At 51.5% G+C, this 20,084-nt stretch overlaps 1 protein-coding gene and 1 pseudogene across 51 annotated transcripts in view; both read right to left on the bottom strand.

The window, feature by feature from the left end:
* MAPK8IP3 (mitogen-activated protein kinase 8 interacting protein 3) overlaps positions 1–17,528 on the bottom strand; it is a 64,460-nt gene extending 46,932 nt beyond the window's left edge. For all 50 annotated transcript variants that reach the window (XR_013411326.1, XR_013411344.1, XR_013411346.1 and 47 more), the window contains exon 1: positions 17,075–17,528. Coding sequence is in view for 22 of the 50 variants with exons in the window: in XM_015125297.3 (XP_014980783.1) it covers positions 17,075–17,392 (318 nt within the window). In the remaining 28 variants the exon portion in view is untranslated. The remainder of the gene's footprint in view (positions 1–17,074) is intronic.
* LOC106994904 (large ribosomal subunit protein eL34 pseudogene) lies at positions 4,350–9,852 on the bottom strand (annotated as a pseudogene). The gene is made up of 3 exons (XR_013412319.1): positions 9,837–9,852; positions 8,858–8,920; positions 4,350–4,804 (listed from the first exon to the last, which is right to left on the bottom strand). The product of XR_013412319.1 is annotated as a large ribosomal subunit protein eL34 pseudogene (transcript).
* Positions 17,529–20,084: the final 2,556 nt, after the last annotated feature.

Here is a 20,084-nt window from a genome sequence, read left to right as displayed (position 1 = left end):
GGGTAGTGGCCACAGCTGTGTTCCCTATAATAACTCTACCCACTCTCCCACCCGTATACTAGGCCCCTCGACGCTTCCTCCTATAGCAGCAGCTTCTAAAAAGGTCTTTGTGTTGAAACCACTGGGGCTCTGCCCAAGAGGTGACTCATCCTGTGCAGTTACTGAGAGGGCAGAAAACCACAGAGGCGGCGGGAGGGGCAGGCAGGGAGCAGGAGGCAGCAGGAAGGGCCTGTGTTACGGGCATCACATGCAACTTAAAGAAAATGAAGAAAAACGAACACTCCACAGCTGAGAAAACGCATGACTTTTCTGTGCAGCGGCACAAAAAATAAAAATAAGCGGTTTTGAATTAACTGTGGCTACAACTAGGATATGAAGAACACACACATGCTATTAATCGACTGATAAGAATTTCTTTTTTCGGCCGGGCGCGGTGGCTCAAGCCTGTAATCCCAGCACTTTGGGAGGCCGAGACGGGCGGATCACGAGGTCAGGGGATCGAGACTATCCTGGCTAACACGGTGAAACCCCGTCTCTACTAAAAAATACAAAAAACTAGCCGGGCGCGGTGGCGGGCGCCTGTAGTCCCAACTACTCGGGAGGCTGAGGCAGGAGAATGGCGTGAACCCGGGAGGCGGAGCTTGCAGTGAGCTGAGATCCGGCCACTGCACTCCAGCCTGGGCGGCAGAGCGAGACTCCGTTTTTCTTTTTTCTTTTTTGAGACGGAGTCTCGCTCTGTCACCCAGGCTGGAGTGCAGTGGCACGATCTCTGCTCACTACAAGCTCCGCCTCCTGGGTTCACGCCATTCTCCTGCCTCAGCCTCCCCAGTAGCTGGGACTACAGGCGCCCACCACTACACCGAGCTAATTTTTTGCGTTTTTTAGTAGAGACGGGGTTTCACAGTGTTAGCTAGAATGGTCTCGATCTCCTGACCTCGCAATCCCCCTGCCTCCGCCTCCCAGAGTGCTGGGATCACAGGCGTGAGCCACCACGCCCAGCCTGATGATAATTTTTAACAAAAAGTTGTCTGGGCACGGTGGCTCACACCTGTAATCCCAGCACTCTGGGAGGCTGAGGCGGGCGGATCACGAGTTCAGGAGATGGAGACTATCCTGGCTAACATGGTGAAACCCCGTCTCCACTAAAAATAAAAAAAATTAGCTGGGCGTGGTGGCGGGCGTCTGTAATCCCAGCTACTCAGGAGGGCGAGGCAGGGGAATCGCTTGAACCTGGGAGGCGGAGATTGTAGTGAGCTGAGATCCCACCACTGCACTCCAGCCTGGGCAACAGAGTGAGACTCTGTCTCCAAAAAACAAAACAAAACAAAACGAAAAAACAAAAAGTTTCTGTAGGCCGGGAGTGGTGGCTCATGCCTGTAATCCCAGAACTTTGGGAGGCTGACGTGAGTGGACTGATTGACTCCAGGAGTTAGACGCAACATGGTGAAATCCCATCTCTACAAAAAAATAAAAAAATTAGCTGGACACGATGGCGTTTGCCTGTAGTTCCAGTGAGCTGGGAGGCTGTGGTGGGAGGATCACCTGAGCCCAGGAGGTCAGGGCTGCAGTGAGCCCTGAGGCTGGTACCACTGCACTCCCGGATGACAGTGAGATCCTCGCTCTCCTTCAAAAAAAAAACAAGGTTTTGTAGAGATAGGGTCTCACTATATTGCCCAGGCTGGTCTCAGACTCCTGAGCTCAAGCAAACCTCCCACCTCGGCCTCCCAAAGTGCTGGGATTACAGGTGTGAGCCACCACGCCTGGCCTTGTTTTTTTTTTTTTCTTTTTTTTTTGAGACAAAGTTTTGCTCTTGTTGCCCAGGCTGGAATGCAATGGCACGACCTCAGCTCACTGCAACCTCCCCCGCCGAGTGCAAGCGATTCTCCTGCCTCAGCCTCCCAGGTAGTTGGGATGACAGGCGCCCACCACTATGCCCGGCTAATTCTTTGTATTTTTAGTGGAGACGGGGTTTTACCACGTTAGCCAGGCTGGCCTTGAACCCCTGACGTCAGGTGATCCACCCGCCTTGGCCTCCCAAAATGCTGGGATTACAGGCATGAGCTCCCACGCCCAGCCTGGATATTTTTTAAAGTAGGTAATTTTATTTCCTGTTATATAAAAAATGAAAAGAATTATACAAACAATGTATGTTTTTGTAGGAAAATCGGTGTTAGGTAAAAACAGAAAAATTTTTAAATTACAAGGCTCTGTCTATAGGGTCAGTTAAAAATTGTGTGACGTTCTTCTGGATTTGTACGTGTGTGCGTAGAGCAGATGTGCGATCATCTTGTACACAGTGTTTGTAACCTGATTTATTCACTGATTTATATTGAAATGCCTTTTAACACCAACACGCACATTCTACCACTTCCATTTTTGGCAGGTGTGTGTTCTGCTGGGAGTGTGTGGGTAGAGCACAGTTTGCTCAATCCATTATCTCTTTATGGACTTTCAGGTTGCTTTAAAATGTTTGCTATTATAAAAAGGCTAGCCGGGCGCGGTGGCTCACGCCTGTAATCCTAGCACTTTGGGAGGCCAAGGCAGGTGGATCACCTGAGGTCAGGAGTTCAAGACCAGCCTGGCTAACACGGTGAAACCCCCGTCTCTACTAAAAATATAAAAAATTAGCTGGGCGTGGCAATGTGCGCTTGTAATCCCAGCTACTCAGGAGGCTGAGGTAGGAGAATTGCTTGAACCTAGGTTGCAGTGAGCCAAGATCGCGCCATTGCACTCCAGCCTGGGCAACAAGAGCGAGATTCTGTCTCAAAAGAAAAACAAACAAACAAAGCTGTGTGTGCATATGTCTTTGTACATCCGCCTGCTGGCCTCCTGCTCTCCGAGGATGTGGTCATGCACTGCTAAGTGACTCTTCAGCGGTTGTCCCAACTCACATTCCCCCTAAAAGGGGGACAGAGCCATTTTGTAGCACTCTCAACATTTCTTTTATACTTTTTTTTTTTTTAAATGAGGCTTTTTTCCCCTTTACTGTTATTTTTCAATTTTTTTGGGACAGGGTCTTGCTCTGTCACCCAGGCTGGAGTGCAGTGGCACAGTCAAGGCTCACTGTAGCCTTGACCTCGTGGGCTCAAGGAATCCTCCCATCTCAGTCTCCCGGGCAGCTGGGAACACAGGCACGTGCCACCACCACATTGGGCTAACTTTTGTGTTTCTGTTGTAGAGACAGGGTCTCCCTATGTTACCCAGGCCGATCTCAAACTCCTGGATTCCAGCGATCCCCTCTCAGCCTCCTAGACTGTTGGGATTACAGGCATGAGCCACTGTGCCTGGCTATATTTCAGTCTGTTTCTGAGCCAGCACCACAGGTTTTTAAACTGGTGTTGTGGTGTTACGGTACCTTCTAGTATCTAATATCTGCTCTCCCTCTTACATCTTCCTTTTCAACATTTTCTTGGTTATTCCTAATTTCTCCTTCTAGATTAATTTGAGAATCATTCTGAATCACCTACACACATATTTATTTTTTGGTTATGCAACTCACCTGTCAGAAAGCGCCAGGTCTCTGCCCCTTAGCAAGGGGCCATTTTTTTTTCTTTTTAAAGATGGGGTCTCAGGCTGGGCACAGTGGCTCACATCTGTAATCCCAGCACTTTGGGTGGCTGAGGCAGGAGTGCCACTTGAGGCTAAGAGTTCGAGCCCAGTCTGGGCAATATAATAAGACCTTACCTTTGCAAAAAATAATTGGCTGGCCGGGCGCGGTGGCTCAAGCCTGTAATCCCAGCACTTTGGGAGGCCGAGGCGGGTGGATCACGAGGTCAGGAGATCGAGACTATCCTGGCTAACATGGTGAAACCCCGTCTCTACTAAAAATACAAAAAACTAGCCGGGCGTGGTGGCGGGCGCCTATAGTCTCAGCTACTTGGGAGGCTGAGGCGGGAGAATGGCGTGAACCCGGGAGGCGGAGCTTGCAGTGAGCCGAGATCACGCCACTGCACTCCAGCCTGGGAGACACAGCGAGACTCCGTCTCAAAAAAAAAAAAAAAAAAAAAAAAAAAAAAATTAATTGGCTGGGCATACTGTTGCATGCCCATAGTGCCAGCTACTTGGGAGGTTGAGGCAGGAAGACTGCTTGAGATGGGGTCTTGCTCTATGGAGATGGGTCTTGCTCTGTTACCCAGACTGGAGTACAGCAGCATGACCAAGGCTCACTGCAGCCTTGACCTACTGGGCTCAAGCAATCCTTCTGCCACAGCCTCCCGAAGCACAGCGACTACAGGTGAGGAGGCCCAGCCCCTAAGGTTGAGTTCTCGATTTCAGTGAGAAGATGCTCAGGGCTAGACTTGGGGTGACAGAAAACTCATCTTTTGGGGCTGGACGCTGGAAAATTCTTATTTATTTATTTTATTTTTTTACGTCTTTTCATTTTTATTACTTAAAAAAGTTTCTTTTTTTAATTTAGCTTTCTGACTCTGTGCTTGTGCCTTCAACACTTTCACAATGATTTTCTGCTCCTCGACAAGGAAAGCACGCTTGATCCTGTCACGAACACATTTAGCACACATGGAACCACCATAGGCCCTGCTGACATGTTTCTTTGTTTTGGACAATCTCATAAGAACTTTAGGTCTTACAGCACGAACCCCTCGAAGTCTGCCTGGGCACACACCACATGCAGATTTTGGTGCTTTCCCAACCTTCTTAGTATAAAGGTAAACAATTCTATTACCAGGGGTTCGGGACAGCCTAGTTTTGTTAGAGGCTGTATTGTAGGAAAGCCTACGTCGGTATGTCAAACGCTGGACCACTCTGAGTGCCTGCAGACAATGTCCCCGGAAGAATGAAAATTCTTATTTATATTTTTTGGAGACGGCTCTGTTGCCCAGGCTGGTGCGCAGTAGTGAGATCTTGGCTCACTGCAACCTCCATCTCCCAGGTTCAAGCGATTCTCCTGCCTTAACCTCTGAGTAGCTGGGATTACAGGCGCCCACCACCACGCCCCGCTAACTTTTGTATTTTTTTTTTTTTTTGAGGCGGAGTCTCGCTCTGTCGTCCAGGCCGGAGTACAGTGGCGTGATCTTGGCTCACTGCAAGCTCCGCCTCCCGGGTTCATGCCATTCTCTTGCCTCAGCCTCCCGAGTAGCTGGGACTACAGGCGCCCGCCACCTCGCCTGGCTAATTTTTTGTAGTTTTAGTAGAGACGGAGTTTCACCGAGTTAGCCAGCATGGTCTCGATCTCCTGACCTTGTGATCCGTCCACCTCGGCCTCCCAAAGTGCTGGGATTACAGGCGTGAGCCACTGCACCTGGCCAACTTTTGTATTTTTAGTAGAGACAGGGTTTCACCACGTTGGCCAGGCTGCTCTTGAACTCCTGACCTCAAGGAATCTGCCTGCCTTGGCTACCCAAAGCACTGGTATTACAGGTGTGAGCCACTGCACCCGGCCCAGAGAATATTTTTATTTAAAGATCATTGGCCAGGCGCGGTGGCTCACGCTTGTAATCCCAGCATTAGTCTAGCCCTGAGCATCTTTGGGAGGCTGAGGCGGGTGGATCACCTGAGGTCGGGAGTTCGAGACAAGCCTGACCAACATGGAGAAACCCTGTCTCTACTAAAAATACAAAAATTAGCCGGGCATGGTGGCACACACTTGTAGTCTCAGCTACTAATGGGGCTGAGGCAGGAGGAGCGCTTGAACTCAGGAGGCAGAGGTTGCAGTGAGCCAAGATTGCGCCATTGCACTCCAGCCTGGCCAATAAGAGCGAAACTCCATCTAAAAAAAAAAAAAAAAAAATCATAGGCCGGGCGCGGTGACTCACGCCTGTAATCCCAGCACTTTAGGAGGCTGAGGTGGGGGGATCACCTGAGATCAGGAGTTCAAGACCAACCTGGCCAACGTGGTGAAACCCCGTCTCTACTAAAAATACAAAATTAGCCGGGCGTGGTGGTGCATGCCTGTAATTCCAGCTATTCGGGAGGCTGAGGCAGGAGAATCTCTTGAACCCGGGAGGTGGAGGTTTCAGTGAGCCGAGGCCATGACATTGCACTCCAGCCTGGGCAACAAGAGTGAAACTCTGTCCAAAAAAAAAAAAAAAAAAAAACCATTTACTTCTGATTTAAGAGAACCAAAAATTTTCAGATGGGCGCGGTGGCCCACACCTGTAGTCCCAGCACTTTGGGAGGCTGAGATGGGAGGATCATGCGGTCAGGAGATCGAGACCACCCTAACAAGGTGAAACCCCATCTCTACTAAAGATACAAAAAAGATTAGCCAGGCGTGGTGGTGGCAGGCGCCTGTAGTCCCAGCTACTCAGGAGGCTGAGGCAGGAGAATGGCGTGAACCTGGGAGGCGGAGCTTGCAGTCAGCCGAGATAGCGCCACTGCACTCCAGCCTGGGTGACAGAACGAGACTCCGTCTCAGGAAAAAAAAAAAAAAAAAAAAAAAAAAAAATATATATATAGAGAGAGAACTAAGAATTTTCAGTGGTGGGGACTTGGGGAAGAGAGATGAATTTAACTCTATAAAGCACGATCACAAAATATGAATGGAGCTGAGAAAAATAACGTTTTAACTATCAGCGTTTTTGTTGAATGGGCCTGCATAGTACTAGGTTATAAAAAATAAAAGAACTACCCAGAATACAGCACAGTAGTATCTTGGTCCGAGACCTGCTGAAGGTGTGACGGTAGCAAAGTGAAAGGTTTCTGTGCACGTGCTCGTGATCCGTGCCGCAGGGCAGCGTGTCTTTGACACAACTACCTCTCCAGGCGAGTCTAGTGAAACGCCGTGTGGCAGCCGGACGTGTGAGGCTACCCGTGGGTCACCTTTGAGCATCCCACGGAGCAATGACTCGAGATTACAAAATGAAGGAGAACACGGGTGTCGTTCCTCAGCTGAGACACGAAACAACTGTCACGTCTAGGTACCAATGTGCCACAGGATTCCCTTTTTAGACATGTTTTTAAGATGTACTTCCCCATCCCTCCCACGATCGAAGGCTCTGCTTGAAAATTAAATTCAACTTATGTTTTCAGAATTTGCTTTTCGGTGAATTTCTTCTCTTCTCTTCGCTCTCTCTTTCTCTCTTTTTTTCTTTCCTCCGTCACCCAGGCTGGAGTGCAGGGGCGCGATCTTGGCTCACTGCAACCTCTGCCTCCTGGGTTCAAGTGATTCTCCTGCCTCAGCCTCCCAGCCTCCCGAGTAGCTAGGATTATAGGCACCCACCACCACACCTGACTAATTTTTATTTTATTTTTTTTTGAGACAGTCTTGCTCTGTTGCCCAGGCTGGAGTGCAGTAACACAATCTCAGCTCACTGCAACCTCTGCCTCCCAGGTTCAAGCGATTCTCCTGCTTCAGCCTCCCAAGTACCTAGGATCACAGGCGCCCACCACCACACCTGGCTAATTTTTTTGTATTTTTAGTAGAGATGGGGCTCCACTGTGTTAGCCAGGATAGTCTCGATCTCCTTGATCTCGTGATCTGCCTGCCTCAGCCTCCCAAAGTGCTGGGATTACAGGTGTGGGCCACTGCGCCCAGTCACACCTGGCTAATTTTTGTATTTTTAGTAGAGACGGGGTTTTGCCATGTTGGCCAGGCTGGTCTCAAACTCCTAACCTCAGGTCATTCATCCACCTCAGCCTCCCAAAGTGCTGGGATTATAGGCATGAGCCACCGTGCCTACCATTTTCGGTGAATGTCAAGATACATATTGAAATAAACGGGCACAGTGGCTCACTCCTGTAATCCAAGCCCTTTGGGAGGCCAAGGTGGGTGGATCACGAGGTCAGGAGTTCGAGACGAGCCTGACCAACATGGTGAAACCCCGTCTCTACTAAAAATACCAAAATTAGCCGGGCATAGTGGTGCACACCTGCAATCCCAGCTAAGGAGGTGAGGCAGGAGAATAGTTTGAACCTGGGAGGCGGAGGTTGCAGTGAGCGGAGATCGCGCCATTGCATGACAGAGGGAGACTGTCTCAAAAAAAAAAAAAAAAAAAAAAAGAAATGACCTGAGAGCATAGGGTCTTCCAAAATCTAGTAATCCAAGTCAGGTATTTTAGTATTCCATAGAATGAGATCATCCTTCCTTTTATATGTAAACAAAGTTACACAGTGACTGACTTTTCATGTCAAATATAAAATCAAGACGACAATATTCTGGACTCAGAATGTCAAAGCAATGGCCAGGTAAGTTCTTTCACAGGGCGATCAACAGGCTTTTGGTAACTTTCACAACTCATGGACACTTTCCTGGTGAGTAAAGTAACACATTAAATCCAACAGCTGGTGCAGTGGCTCATGCCTGTAATCCCAGCACTTTGGGAGGCTGAGGTGGGCAGATCACCTGAAGTCAGCAGTTCAAGACCAGCCTGGCGAACATGGTGAAACCCCATCTCTGTCAAAAATATAAAAAATTAGCCGGGTGTGGTGGCGGGCGCCTGTAATCCCAAGTATTCGGGAGGCTGAGGCAGGAGAATTGCTTGAACCCGGAGGGCGGAGGTTGCAGTGAGCCAAGATCGTGCCACTACAATCCAGCCTGAGCAACAGATCGAGACCACGTCTCAATAAATAAATAAATAAATAAATAAAAACAAAAAATCCAATCCTCCCCTCTCATATGTCCGTTAGGCCAGGCTCACCAGCGAGAAACAATTCAGCTCTGGCTGGTTGGTTAGAAACAAATGTCGACATGAATCAAAGATCTCGTTCTTCTGGAATACCGATCAATTTGTTTCCTTCCCTGGGAATGAGGGGGCGGTATGAATTTCCAAGGAAAAAGGCTCATTTTTGGTCTTTTATCTTAAGCAGGCAAACAGCTGGGCGCTGGGCAAATCCCTGGCAGATGCCCTTCACAGCTAGTTCCCAGGTACGGGCAGGGACCTTGCATGGCTGTGGTTACCCAGGGCTGGCAGGGGGCAGTCGGAGCTCCTTCCATTTCCCACAACTGCCTGGCCACCTAGATCTAAAACGCAGAGAGAGGACGTGCAGGGGGTGGCCCTGGAGTTACAAAGCTGCCCCCGAAGCCTGCTGGACGGCACACGGGCGGAGGGAAGGACATTTCTCCATTCAGGTGTTACATGTGGGGCGGAGAGATCCGGCCACCAGCTCGGGAATCCAAAAATCAGGTTGAAAAGCAAGGCTTCCTCACGTTTCTGTGAAAGGGACTGCTGGGTTCAGCGTCCACATGAAACAAATCCCAACTAGTTGAATACACACTGATTTTTAAGAATGGGTAAAACAGATGGGGAAATGTATATATATATTTCCCCATCTGTCTTACTAGTACATATACATTTGTATTGGGATATATATACACACACATATATAGATATATATATATAAATTTATATGGTTGGTACCAGCAGAAGAAAAATGAAGATAAAACTAAAACCCCAAGTTAAATGTCCCATCCTATGAAATATCTCCCTGGGAAAAATTATTCTCAAGTAAACTTTTATTCTCTGGGCGCATTCTTAGGAGTTTACACTGGCTTCTGAAACTTCCTAACCAGCCCCAGCCTCTGACTCCCTCTGGTTGCACTGAACGGGGGGCCTGCTAACCGTGCCTCAGTTCGCTCTTCTCAGTAGACAAAGGGTCCTTGCTCTCAAAACATGAATGCTCTAACCTCAGGCAGGGACGTAGAGACACACCTGTGCAAGGGCCCACTGGGACTGTGCATTTATCTGGGAATTCATTTCCTGGGGAGAAGGAAAGGTGATGGGAAGGCTGGCTGGGGAAAGGTTAGGAAACAGGAGCCCAAAACTCCCCAGAGGCCTGGGGAGGAAAGGGCACCCAGAAACTTTAACGAAAGGCAAGTTTTGAATCTGGTTGTTGATAACAAGAATCGAAATGCCTTAGGCCCTGTGTGGGAAACCCACCGCACAGAGGAGCCATCTTGAGGAAAGGCCCTGTCGCATTTCACGTGGCATGCCCCGGATCTCTTGCCCTAACAGTGGCTCAAAAAAAAATGCAACAGGGTAATGATGTTTTGGGCTCTAAGGGTCTCCGCAAAGACTCATCCCCCTCATAAGCAGATTCTAGCCTCTGGGTTTCACCGCCAGCCTATCCCGAGCAGTGCTTGGCCCAACACCCTGCCCCGGGGTGAGCGGGCTTACAAACCGCTCACGCGTGAAGGTTAGGTAAAAGCAAGCCGCCCAGCTCCCCTGCAGGCAGGCGGATGGACAAACAGCACTGCTGGGACCCTGCTTGGCCATGGAGAAAGGACACACGGCCTGGGTGAGTCCCCGAATCACTGTACTGAGTGGAAGAGGTCATAGGAAACCACGTATGCACTGCAGGAGACCATTATGCAAAGCTCTAGAAAATGCAAATCAACCTACAGTGACAGAAGGCAGATCAGTGATTACCTGGGGACAGGTGGGGCAAGGAGGGGTCAGAGGGGGGTTACACAGGGCACAGGGAACTCTGGGGTCTGGGCATCTACACTGCTTGGACTGCAGGGATGGCTTCAGGTGTTCATACATATTTCTTTTTTTTTTTTTTTTTGAGACAGAGTCTTGCTCTGTGCCCCAGGCTGGAGTGCAGTGGCGCGATCTCGGCTCACTGCAAGCTCCGCCCCCCCGGGTTCACGCCATTCTCCTGCCTCAGCCTCCCGAGTAGCTGGGACTACAGGCGCCCGCCACGTCGCCTGGCTAATTTTCTTGTATTTTTAGTAGAGACGGGGTTTCACCGTGTTAGCCAGGATGGTCTCGATCTCCTGACCTCGTGATCCGCCCGTCTCGGCCTCCCAAAGTGCTGGGATTACAGGCTTGAGCCACCGCACCCGGCCCATACATATTTCAAAACTCATCAAATTGTACTCCTTAAGTATGTACAGTTCAGGGTATATCAATGATACTGCAATAAAATTCTCACCCACAGAAAGAAAAGAAAAAGCAGCCCAAGGCGAAAAAGTCGATCCTGTGCCCTGAGCACAGGCAGTTCTGAGGTAAGACCAATTTCCCACCAGGCTCTTCTTGGCCTTTCGAGAACTTCACCCGCTCTCTGCTGTTTCCTGTTGCTGGCATCCACTTTCCCATCTCACAATATTTTCTCCTGTCTGGTCTCCTGTATCTGAAACCCACTGCTACGGGATCCCCCCACTTTCTGGAAAATGTTCATTAAACAGGAAACAAACCCACCCTTTAAGCATCTACCTTTCTTGCATGAAGCTGAGTAACTCACCGTCTGCCCTTACGGTGGGCCGGGTGGGGGATCACCTGGGGGAGACAGCCTCACTCTGTCCACCCAGTGTCCTGGCCCACCTTGTCACTCAGATCCCCTCATGTTATTGGCGTCTGAGACGTCCAGTCTGCCTCAGGAGAGCGATCAGCTAATGCCCCTGCCTGGAATCCAGCCTAGCACTCAGAGACCAGCTATGCTTTGTGAGGGTTCTCTGGGCTGGCGAAGTGGCGGGGGTGGGAGTGGCCAGGAGACCCTGGGATGGTGGTGACTGGAAGCAGAAAGCAGCAAAGGAGATGAAAAGTGGGGGCATTAAAGAACTCCTGAGGCCAAAAGAACAGCAGGACCTAGTGGCGGATGGACACTCAGGGTGACAAGGGGAGCTTGGGACCCCAACTTTCTTTCTTTTTTTGAGATGGAGTCTCCCTCTATTGCCCAGGCTGGAGTGCAGTGGCATTTCGATATCGGCTCACTGCAACCTCCGCCTCCTGTGTTCAAGCGATTCTCCTGCCTTAGCCTTCCAAGTAGCTGGGATTACAGGCGTGCACCACCACACCCAGCTAATTTTTGTATTTTTAGTAGAAACGGGGTTTCACCATACTGGCCAGGCTGGTCTCAAACTCCTTACCTCATGATCCACCCGCCTCAGCCTTTCAAAGTGTTGGGATTACAGGCGTGAGCCACTGCGCCTGGCTTTGGGAGCCCAACTTTCAACAGAGCAAAGGAAAACAAGTCCAGAGAGCCGGCACTCCATGCAGCTCCTGGCGATCTTCTGCAGTGATTTTCATGCACTAACAGCTCATCCTCCCGCCCGGATAATAAATGGGAACCTGGGGAAAGGGAACCATCCAAAAATCTTGTACTCCTCACCTGATGCCCATCTGGCACAGATTAAGGATCTAGCAGGCTCTGCAGACCATGGGTCTTCCTGCTGAGGCCTGAGGACGTGCCCCGTGTCTGGTCCCCAGGGCCCATCAGCCAGACCGAGGCACAGCTGCAAAGTGACTGACGCAATGGTCAAGGTCACAAAGGGCAGAGAATGAGGGGCCACCGCAGAACATAGGACACAGGAACACAGGGACCCCTGAGCCCCTCACACAGCCAGAGAAAGCAGTGTGGGAAGATGCCCGCACTTGGGACGCTGGGTGAGGAGTGTTAATTCTGCAACCTTTCTGGACATTATTTCAAAACAGTTTTTAAAAACTTAAAAATGAAACAGATATTTCATTTAGAAATCTTAATTTTGGAAGAACTGACTTCTCTCAGCTCTCAGCCCTGTCTGACTGCTGCCAGTGTGGTCCAGGAGCTCCCGCAGCAGAGGGGCAGAGGGGCAGGCTGCGCCCAGCAGCCTCCAGGCCACTTTGGCCTCTGTCCCGTGTTCCCTCTGGCTAGCAGGTACCTCCTTCTCCATGGTTCCTACAAATATTTGCTCCACTTTTAGGGAGACTGCTGTACTCCTGGTGAATGGTGCCACTACACCAGACCAGCTTTCAGAGGCACCTAGGAAAGGCAGCTCTGGCGGCCCCATCTTGATAGCTTCATTTAAAAAACATATTTATTTTTATTTTTATTTTTTTTGAGACGGAGTCTCGCTCTGTTGCCCAGGCTGGAGTGCAGTGGCGCGATCTCAGCTCACTGCAAGCTCCGCCTCCCGGGTTCACGCCATTCTCCTGCCTCAGCCTCCCGAGTAGCTGGGACTACAGGCGCCCCCCACCTCGCCCGGCTAGTTTTTTGTATTTTTTAGTAGAGACGGGGTTTCACCGTGTTAGCCAGGATGGTCTCGATCTCCTGACCTCGTGATCCACCCATCTCGGCCTCCCAAAGTGCTGGGATTACAGGCTTGAGCCACGGCGCCCGGCCTAAAAAACATTTAAAAAAAAAACTGTTCTTAATATCATAACACGGCAGGAGAAGAAATCACACACTCTGGCCAAGCAGTGGTGAATTTACTATCTGTCATATGAAAAACAAAAATAAAAATTCCTGATGCATCTTAATTCATTTATGGAAACAACTTCCTGCAGATCATCTGGGGCAGAGGAAAAAAAAAAAAAAGAGGAAAAAATGGCAGACTGATCATCTCTGTAGAGCAGGATGATGGTATTTGTTTTCTCCAGCTGAATCCTACCCAAATACTCTAGGAAATGAATGACATTTATTTATTTATTTATTTATTTATTTAGAGACCGACTCTCACTCTTGTCGCCCAGGCTGGAGTGCAGTGGTGTGATCTCGGTTCACAGGAACATCCTCCTCCCAGGTTCAAGTGATTCTCCTGCCTCAGCCTCCCGAGTAGCTGGGACTGCAGGCGCCGCCATCACATCCGGTTAATTTTTTTTTCTTTTGTTTTTTTAGTAGGGACGGGGTTTTGCCAGGTTGGCCAGGCTAGTCGCGAACTCCTGACCTGAGATGAGGAGGTCAGGAGTTCAATGTCAAATGTTGGGAAGCTGAGGTGGGAGGATTGCTTGAGTCCAGGAGTTTGAGACCAGCCTGGGCAACATGGTGAGACCTCATCTCTTGCCTGCCTCAGCCTCCCAAAGTGCTGGGATTACAGATGTGAGCCACTGTGCCCGGCTGGTAAGTTTTATTTAACTAGGAAAAAGTAAGTTTTGGATAAAACTGTCTTTCCTTGCATCCTTTCCTTACATAGCATCAAATGCTGAATGATCAGCAAACATCATGATCTGGTCTTGTTGAGAGAACACCCGCTCCAGCTGCCTGCCATGAGCCTGGGGGCTGTTACCAGCAGCAGTTTCTTTAGGGTTAAGAAGATTTTAAGGCAAATAATGACTCCTAATACTCACATGTCATCGCTCACCCCTTATTTCTCCTCTTGTGAGCTAAGCGGTTGATCACTATGGGCTAAGGGCTCTTTGCTGCCCGGGTAAGCACGGCAAACGTGGTGGCTCTGCACAGCCTCCTCTGGAGCTGCACCGGACGGCGCATGTGGAGGCAGCATCTGCTCCTCGCCAGCCCCCACCCCGTTCGGCTGCCGTTTCCCACCTTCTTTTCCACTGAGAAAGAACTTGAGGGATTTAAAAAACTTTGTAACAGAAACTGCACAACCAGAAACTGTACTGTCTGCCGTCCACGGCGGCCCTGAGAACCCATCAAGGGCTCTGCCCTGACTCTGCTACATCTGCCTGCCCACAGTTCTCCAGGCAACCAACAGCCAGTGATGGTGCTTGGATCTTGAGATGAAACTGACTTGCGAAGTCCGCGGCCACTGCAGCCCAGCGAGGGGAAGAGGATGGACCCAGGGTGTGTGGCTCCTGAGGGCCGGGCTGACACTCAGGCTGGGGTCTGCAGACTCCACGGCTTGGGTCACTCTCTCGGGAGACCCCACCCTCTCTAGCTCCCGTCACTCCCATACACCCAGCTGCCTGGTCTCAGAGCACACTGGGAATCACTGTGGTTATTACCGGCAAGAAGATGGGAACAGGGATGTCTGCTCTGCTCAGGCTTTTTCAAAACCCTGCAGATTCTGTCTGCTCAGAGGCTGCAGTGGCTCAGGTTACCCAGCTCTGACTAAGCCTTCTTGAGCTGAGTGGCTGGGGACGGAGCTTCTGCTGACAGCTCACCCAGGAGCTCCTCTGCAACAAGACATGCCTGCAGCGAGTGACGTCCCGCTGCCCTCTTATCAGACACACGTCTATGTGATCACAAGTCCCTGCCTAGAAAAGACGCTGACCCACGGGGCGCAATGGTCTACAAAGCTGGAAATGAAGGTCTGCTTGATTCAGTAGAGGAGGAGGCATGCCAAATGTTGACAGCATCGAGCCCTTTTCCTTAGTTGTAAGGCCCTCAGGTCTTTCCAAGGGCGCACTATTAGCGTTTAATCACAGCCTCCATGCTGGCCAAGCATTGGTTGGCTTCGGGGCTCCGCTCCGAAGCTCTCTCTGCAGCTTCTCTAAAGAGCTGGGGCAATGGTGGGTCTCAGACTAAAGGCGATAGCTTTGCAAACCGCAAGCACACCCGCCAGCTCAGTCCAGCGGGAGCCCTGGGGGAGGGCAGATGCACTCACGGCAGCTTACATGTGAACCGCACAGAGCTGGGCAGCGCCTATCCCATGCAGAGCTCATTTTTAAGCGGCAAGGTTATAATTTCTAGCCTTAACGTTGTCCATCTTGATTTTCTCCTGTCAGTTCCTTCTCGTCCACTATACTGACCACATAGGTACAAGGTGAAAGAAAAGAAACCCACCTGAAATCTAGGTCAGGCCACTGAGTGTGGGAGAGAAGTGGAGGGCAGTGCCCAGCAGAGCGGGGCAACCACAGTTCCACAGCTGAGCGAGGGGAGCCCTGGCACTCCAGGCTTCTGGGGAGCAGCCCTCCGGTGCCTGCAGCTGCCTGACATGGAAGCAAGCACCCAGGCCAGCGTCGGGTTCACTCTGCATCCTGGCTGGGCACTTCTGGGGTGGGTGACCTTGGTTCAGACCCTCTACTTCTCGGGACAAGTTTCCTTCCCAGTAAAATGCCTACAGTCACCCTGAGCTCCAAAATCCATGAACCCTTGCATTCCCTTAGGTTGAGAACTTTAACTCAGTTTTGCTGGAACCGCGGCATTCCAATCAACACACAACCGCCTCCCGACAGACATGACCCAAACGCAATAGAAACCGCAGTAAAGGAGGAATGACATAACATACTGTTATTATTTTTATAAACACGCTTTAAACCAAACTAGGCCATAAATCACCTTGGTTTCAGAAAAAGCCAAAATACTGACACCATCTTTTATTTTCCTATTAAAGTCAAGAATGTGTTAATCCAAATTAATTGAAAAGGAATTGAAGCTCATTTCCTAAGACACGTCTATTCATAAGTCAAACAGCATTACCTAACTCCTAGAATGAGGCAATTTCTGGGCTTAGAGATCGGCCTAGTGCAATTCACTCCTTTGATGGAAAATCAAATCCCAGGCAGTCGACAGGCCAAGGTCACAGAGGCAAAGTAGGGATGGGAACCAGCCTCCCTGAACCTGTTTCCCACAAAGGGCGAGGCTCTGGGCCCACACGCAGGCAGGCCGAGCTCAGTATCTGATGGTGAATGAATGTAGCGAAGTGGAGCTCCCCACAGGGCACGGCTCTTGTAACTGCTTCACAAATAAGCGATTTCCAGGTTATGGAGACATCCTAGTACAGAATTAAACGCTTCAAACTCAGACTTTTAACTCCTCAGAAGCCAGAGTGGTTTCTCAGCCCTGGCTACATCAGCTAATAATCTCGCCAAGCAAGGCACCAAGGGGCAAAGAGATCACCTCCAGAAACTCGAGTGTTCCTTCTGCTGACAGAGGAGCAGCCCGCCTGCGGCCTTGTTCTGTGTTTACATCAAGCACCCAATTCACCCATGTCACAGACCTTCAAAATACGGACTTAGGGACAAGGCAAGGTCTCCAACATCAACAGACGGCTGCAGCACCCTAAGAACACCAAAGATTCCTTTTCTAGGTGGGTTTAGAATGGCAGCCAACAGAGGTAGCACTTGGGGTCGGGAAACGGTTTTGACTGAATACACGCACGAAAGCAAAGGGAATTGGCATGCAGAGGTGGGTGGGGAGGGGAGAGTGAGGCCTGGCTTTGAAGCTGAGCTCCCCGGGGACGATGCCAGGCACATCGGGTTTGGGGCTGAGCGTTCAGGGCTGGGGGCCCGGAGGAGGGGGCCAGGGCCCAGGCCTGGGCGGAAAAGGGGGTCCCCGGGGATCGGGGTGGGGTCCCGGGGCAGGCGGGGGGTGCTCTAGGGAGGTGTCTCACGGCGGGCACAGGGGGTGGGGAAGTCCCGGGGAGGGGGATGGGGGTCCAGGCGGGTCTCGGGGCGGGGTCTGGGGGTCCGGGGCGCCGGGGCGAGGTCTGAGGTCGGGACAGGTGTGGGTCCCGGACCCGGGGCTGGCTGGGGGTCCGGGACGGGGATGCGGGCGGGTCCCGCGGCCCACGCACCTCCTCCGCCTGCCTGCGCAGCGCCTTCTCGCGCTCGTACTGGGTGAGCAGCTGCTCGTTGTCCTCGCGCAGCAGCTCCAGCTCCACCTCGTGCTCCTGGTTCTCGCTGAGCACCGAGTCTAGGTTCTCCAGCACGTTCACCACCAGCGGCATGAGCTCCTTGACCACCTCCTCGTCGTAGCAGTGGATGAGGCGCTCGAACTCGCGGTAGATGGAGCCCGCCAGGCCCGACACCCGCTCCGACATCACAGAGCCGGAGCAGTAGTCGTCCTGGTACACCACCACGCCGCCGCCCTCGTCCATCTGGATCTCCATCATCGCGGCCACCGCCGCCGCCAGCGCGGCTCGCTATCTGGCCGGCGCGCCCGGCCCTCCCCGGCTGCCTCAGGTCCCGCAGGCCGCGGCCCGTCGCCTCCCGCAGCTGCTGTCGCCTCAGGGCTCAGCCGCCGCCGCTGCCGAGGAAGCGCCCGTCACTCATTCGCCGGAAGTCCCGCCCTCCAGCCAGAGGGGGCGGTGCCCGCGCGCCCAGCCGCAGCCGCGACGCCAGGGGGCGCAGGGGCCGTGACGTCAGAGGAAGCCGGGCTTCGGGCCGGAAGCGCGGCTGAGTTGGGCAGAGGGAGATATTTTCCAGGATGGTGGGATCCGCGGGGCGGCGGTGGTCGCCATCCCCAGCGCGCGGTAGCTTAAGCATGTCCCCGCCACCCTGCGCTTTCGGTGACCTCGGTCGCATCTCCGGGCTCTGCACACACCGGCGACTTTAGGTGAAGGCTCAGCGCCTGCGCCTCCACCCCGGCCGCCCTGATGAGCCTGCGTTCCCTACAGCACTGCGCCCCGCTCAGTCCGCGCCCAGCGCCTCCCTTCCTAGTGCCTTCCCCACTCAGTCCGCGCCCAGCGCCTCCCCTCTCCTAGTACCTTCCGCAGTCAGCTGGCTCCTCCCGGGATTCTGTGAATGCACCCTCAACGCCCATCTCATCCTGAAACCCAGCAGCGTGGCCTCCTTCCTTTCGCCCACTTGTCCCTAACGCACTGTGTGACTGCTTCAGATTTTCGTGTTTTTTTTTTTGAGATGGGAGTTTCGCTCTGTCCCCCAGGCTGGAGTGCAGTGGCGCGATCCCGGCTCACTGCAACCTCCGCCTTCCGGGTTCAAGTGATTCTCCTGCCTCAGCCTCCGGAGTAGCTGGGATTACAGACCAGCTAATTTTGTACTTTTAGTATTTTGGTATTTTAGAGACGGGGTTTCGCCATGTTGGCCAGGCTGGTCTCAAGTGATCCGCCCGCCTCGACCTCCCAGAGTGTTGGGATGACAGGCGAGAGCCACCGCGCCCCGCCAGATTTTCGGTTTCTTTTCAGCTATGTGCCATCTGTTTAACCCATCCATTGGGTTATTAATTTCAGCGATTTTTTTTTTTTGAGACGGTGTTTCGCTCTTGTCGCCCAGGCTGGAGTGCAATGGCACGATCTCGGCTCACTGTAACCTTCGCCTCCTGGGTCCAAGCGATTCTCGTGCCTCAGCCTCCTGAGTAGCTGGGACTACCGACGCGCCATTAACGCCTGGCTTTTTTTTTTTTTTGTATTTTTAGTAGAGACAGGGTTTCACCATGTTGGCCAGACTGGTCTCGAACTGCTGACCTCAAGTGATCCACCCGTCTCCCTTGGCCTCCCAGAGTGCTGGGATTACAGGCGTGAGCCACTGCACCCAGCCAATTATTCTATTTTTGTCCTATTTGATTTCTTATATTCTAGCAGTTTTGATAGGCTCTTATACTTTCAACCACGTATTTATCTTTAAGCTTTGTGTGTATGCCTCATAACTACAGTATCTGCAGCCTTTGCAGGTCTGATTCTGCGTGTCATCCTGGTTGACTCTTGGCTCAGGCTCCCCTTTCCCCCGTTCTGAGCTACTGTCCCCTGGACTTTGGTCTCTGGAACTGCTTGAGGCCTGAACTGAAAATGTGTTGCTCCGTAAGATTTGCACTTTATTTTGCTGGGCAGGGGGACACCATGAACCCAAGACTTTGAAACTGGGAGCCACAGATGTATTGTGAATTCTGATGAAACCACATCAGTGACTGTTTAATGCTAATAGGAATGGCCACTTACCGTTTTTCACCCACTGAAATACTCATCAGTTCAGATCCTCTCATCCTAACCTGATTGCACCTGAACAGTAACTCCCGTAGCTGACACCCTACTGATTTTTTTTGGTTCAGTTTTTAGAGGCAGGGTCTCACTCTGTTGCTCAGGCTGGAGGCATTGGCATGATCAGGGCTTACTTGAACTCTTAGGCTCAAGTGATCCTACCTCAGCCTCCTAAGTAGTTGGGTCTACAGGTGTGCACCACCACTGCTGGGCCAATTTTTAAAAACATTTTTGTAGAGGAGGTCTCACTATGTTACCCTGGCTGGTCTTGAACCCCTGGCCTCAAGCGGTCCTCCCCTTGGCCTCCCAAAGTGCTTAGATAGGTGTCAGCCACCATGCCAGGCCCTATTGTGTTTTCACATTTTCTCCTTGCAACGTAATTTGCCGTATAGACGTTCAACCATCCCACTAAGAGGTTTCAGTCTCAGATTCCAATTTCCTGGCATCCCAAGTGACTTAATTTTGCCAAATCTCCATTTCTTTTTTTTTTTTTTTTTCCTGAGATGGAGTCTCACTTTGTTGCCCAGGCTAGAGTGCAGTGGCGCCATCTCAGCTCACTGCTACCTCCACCTCCCAGGTTCAAGCCATTCTCCTGCCTCAGCCTCCCGAGTAGCTGGGACTACAGGTGCGTGCCACCACACCCAGCTAATTTTTCTAATTTTTAGTAGAGACGGGGTTTTACCATACTGGTCAGGCCGGTCTCAAACTCAACCTCAGGTGATCCACCCGCCTCAGCCTCCTAGTGTCGGGATTACAGGCGTGAGCCACCGCACCTGGCCCCAAATCTCCATTTCTAAGCCTGCAAAACAGCCTAAAATATCCAGCTTATTAGGAATGTCAGCTAATCCATGAAAGGCACATGGCACCATCT

The sequence above is a fragment of the Macaca mulatta genome, chromosome 20 (genome assembly GCF_049350105.2).
Source record: "Macaca mulatta isolate MMU2019108-1 chromosome 20, T2T-MMU8v2.0, whole genome shotgun sequence".
NCBI lineage: Eukaryota > Metazoa > Chordata > Mammalia > Primates > Cercopithecidae > Macaca > Macaca mulatta.
The sequence above is the reverse complement of the archived record's forward strand: the minus strand, read 5'-3'. Positions and strand labels throughout refer to the sequence as shown.